Raw genomic sequence first — 3,325 nt, forward strand, 5'->3', positions numbered from 1 at the left:
CTATTGTCCCCATATTGTTATTACTGTGCCCCATAGAATCCCTCTATTGTTATCTTTGTGGCTTTATATTATTATTGTTAGGTCTGCTAGGTTATATTGTGACTCCTTAGACTCCTATATATAGAAAGGAAGTTTTGTCATTTGAATCATCCAAGAATTGTTCATTTATGTAATGTAAAGGAGGTTGCCCCTTAAAGAGGTTGAATTCTAAGGCGCTGATCTATCCATTCTATCTTTTTCTGAGCTAGTTTCATAACAGCTTGTTTTTCTAGAATATTATATTTCATCTTAGCATTAGCTAATGTTCTACTGAACAAAGAGATAGGATGTTCAGTCCCTTGTTTTCCCTTTTGAAGCAAAACTCTAGCAATGGTGTCTTCGGAGGCAAATGTAAAAACCAGAAATTCCTTTGAGAAATCTAGACTGATGAGTACTGGTGCTTGTGTGAGTGCCTTCTTAATTTGTTCAAAAGAATTCCTTGCCTCAGTTGTCCATTTAATATCAACTCCTTTCTTTAACATTCTTGTTATATCTTTGACAATCTCAACAAAGTTAGGAATGAACCGCCTAACAAAATTCACTTTTCCAAGAAATGATTGAATTTCTTTCCTACTTCTTGGAAAATCTATCCTTTGAATGGAATTAACTCTATTAGGATCAATCCTAATTCCATATTCAAAAATTATATGACCAAGTAATTTTCCTGTAGTTAAAGCAAAGATGCTTTTAGTACGATTAAGAGAGATACCAAACCTTCTACATTTCAGCAGAATTTTTTCTAGGTGCTTCAGGTGATCCTCTTCTTTCTTTGAAAAGACTGTGATGTCATCAAGATAAACAACAACTGTCTTGTCCGTTTCTTCAGAAAAAGCAATGCCCATTGCTCTTTGAAAAGTATCTCCCGCATTCAGGAGGCCAAAAGGCATCTTGATGTACATGAATGTGCCCCATCGTGTTGTGAAGGTTGTTTTCTCCTGATCATTCGGATGCACAAGAATATGATTGTACCCTGTGAAACCATCAAACATAGAAATTCATTATGAACCAACAATATTTTGCAAAATTCAATCCATCCTGGGAAGAGGATAGTTGTCCTTTAATGAAGCCTTATTCAAATTTATGAAATCAATACAAATTCTAATTTCTCCACTCTTCTTTCTATCTGGAACCAAATTTGCAAGCCAATTTGAGAATCTGATTGGGACAATGATTTTAGCATCAAAGTGTTTCTTAATCTCCTTTTCAATCAATGGCATGAGAAGAGGATTAATTCTTCTCAACTTTTGTTTGAATGGTTTCTCATTTTTTTTAATAGGAATAGTATGTTGAATAATGGAAGGATCATACTATTTTAAGTCAGCATAACTCCAGGAAAAAACATCAACAAACCTATTCATCATCTCAATATACTTGAATTTCATATCAACTGAAAGAAACTTTGAAATTTTGATCATCTTAGGTAAAGTTGATGTATCCAAGTTGCATCTTTCTATTTCCTCTTCATTAGCTTGTATCTTTGGCGATTTGAACACATCATTCTGATCAAAAAGATTTTCAAGAGGAATAATACCCTTTGGTATTGAATTATTATTTAATTGCAAGACTTCAGAATTTTCTTTAGACTCAACAAGCATGTTTTTTTGATCTACTTGAGTACTTTAATTTTCTTCTTTCAGCTCAATAAAATTCTTTACCTGATGATCATCTTCAAAAACTTGCCAATTGGTGATACTATCTGGTATAGCTGGTCTATGACGAACTTCAATCTCATATTTCTTAGGAGAATGAATAGGAATGACAAACAGACTTGCTGAAACGGCAAGAGAAACAGCAATAGAATTTTGGTCTCTTGTTTTGATAGTGAAAGAATATGCTTGAAAATTTTTCAACATATCTAAAACTAGATTTTTGTATGCTCTCATTCTTACATCCTTGGTTTGATAGACACCCTCAACTTGTCTAATAACCAATTCAGAATCTCCAAAAACAAAAATATTCTGAGGCTTCATTCTTATCAAAACTTTTAGACCCAAAATCAAAGATTCATATTCAGCCATATTATTTTTGCAATCAAAATTCAGTTTGTAAGAGTAAAACTTACTCTTATCACTTGGACTTGTGATCCAAATTCTAGCTCCTGCCCCTTCTTTCCCTGCTGATCCATCAAAGTACAAAGACCACCATTCCTTCATTTCTTTATCATTTTCTTGCTAATTTTCTGAGTGCTAATTTACTATTTTCATTTCTTCCGGTCCACTATCAACTGACTCATTAAAAATAATGGCAGATCCAAGTTCAATATCGAATGAATAAATCGGAAAGTTCTAAGGTTTATCTTTGCTGCTTACCATATAAGCCATTCTAGTCTCCCGATACAATCTCCTTTGTTCATCAAAAACAGGAATGGTGGCATAAGTGAGGTCCATCTTCATTGTGCCCTTGATTTTTGTTGCCCATGATCTTGATAGCAATATCCCAAACTTTGGTAGAATATCATCCACAACAATGTCCATAACAATTGTCTTTGGTGGGATTTGTGTTAGACCAACAAGAACATCTTTGATTAAACCAATACATTGGACTCTTTTTGAATCAAAAGAGAATAAATCCTTATATGGTCTTGTTACTTGTAATCCTAACCTCTCCATAATCACTTTGGGCATGATATTATGAGAAGCCCCCGAATCCAACATAGCATTATGTAAAGTCATATCATGAATACTAATGCTTACATAGAAAGGAGGAAACTCCTCATTTTGATCATCTTCTAACCTTGGACCCAAATATATAGTAGGCTTATCTTCTTGGACATTTAAAATATAATTAGCTCCTGGTTGTGAATTCAACATCTCTACAATCTTCCTTCTATATTTATTTACCTTGAGAATCTCACTAAAGGGGACTAATATTTTAATCTTTGAAATTTCATTCTCAAGGTTGAAAACAAAAAAAACAAATTTAGCTTCTTTGGTAGGAGGAGGAAGTTGAGTGTCCTTTTTACCAAGTGGAGAGTCTTCCTTGCCTTCAGTGACCTTTGTGGTATCTTTCTTGGCTTCAGCAACCTTTGAAGCATATTTCTTGGGCTGTGCTTTATTTGCAATAATCGACACATTTTTGTTTCTAATATTGTATTGTTTTTGCATCTCAAATATAACATGTTGATACCCTTTAAAATAATATGAAGGTTCTTCCCCTTGATTGGTTAAACCTGACTCATCATGTTCTTCCTCAGTTAAGAAAATTCCTGACACATCTTCATCCAAACAATGGATAGATTCTTCAGGAATTTCAGGATCATCTTCTTCATCAACCAAATTTTGCTAAA

General features: G+C 33.7%; 1 protein-coding gene across 1 annotated transcript; it reads right to left on the reverse strand.

Moving 5' to 3' along the window:
• Positions 1 to 1,658: 1,658 nt before the first annotated feature.
• Positions 1,659 to 2,057, reverse strand: LOC149192516 (uncharacterized). The gene has a single exon (XM_089406969.1). It carries the CDS (start codon positions 2,055 to 2,057, stop codon positions 1,659 to 1,661), a length of 399 nt encoding a protein of 132 aa, XP_089263095.1.
• Positions 2,058 to 3,325: the final 1,268 nt, after the last annotated feature.

The sequence above is a fragment of the Pinus tabuliformis genome, chromosome 2_2, assembly GCF_031772625.1.
Source record: "Pinus tabuliformis cultivar Carrire ecotype Pingquan chromosome 2_2, CPIR1, whole genome shotgun sequence".
In the NCBI taxonomy this organism is placed as follows: domain Eukaryota; kingdom Viridiplantae; phylum Streptophyta; class Pinopsida; order Pinales; family Pinaceae; genus Pinus; species Pinus tabuliformis.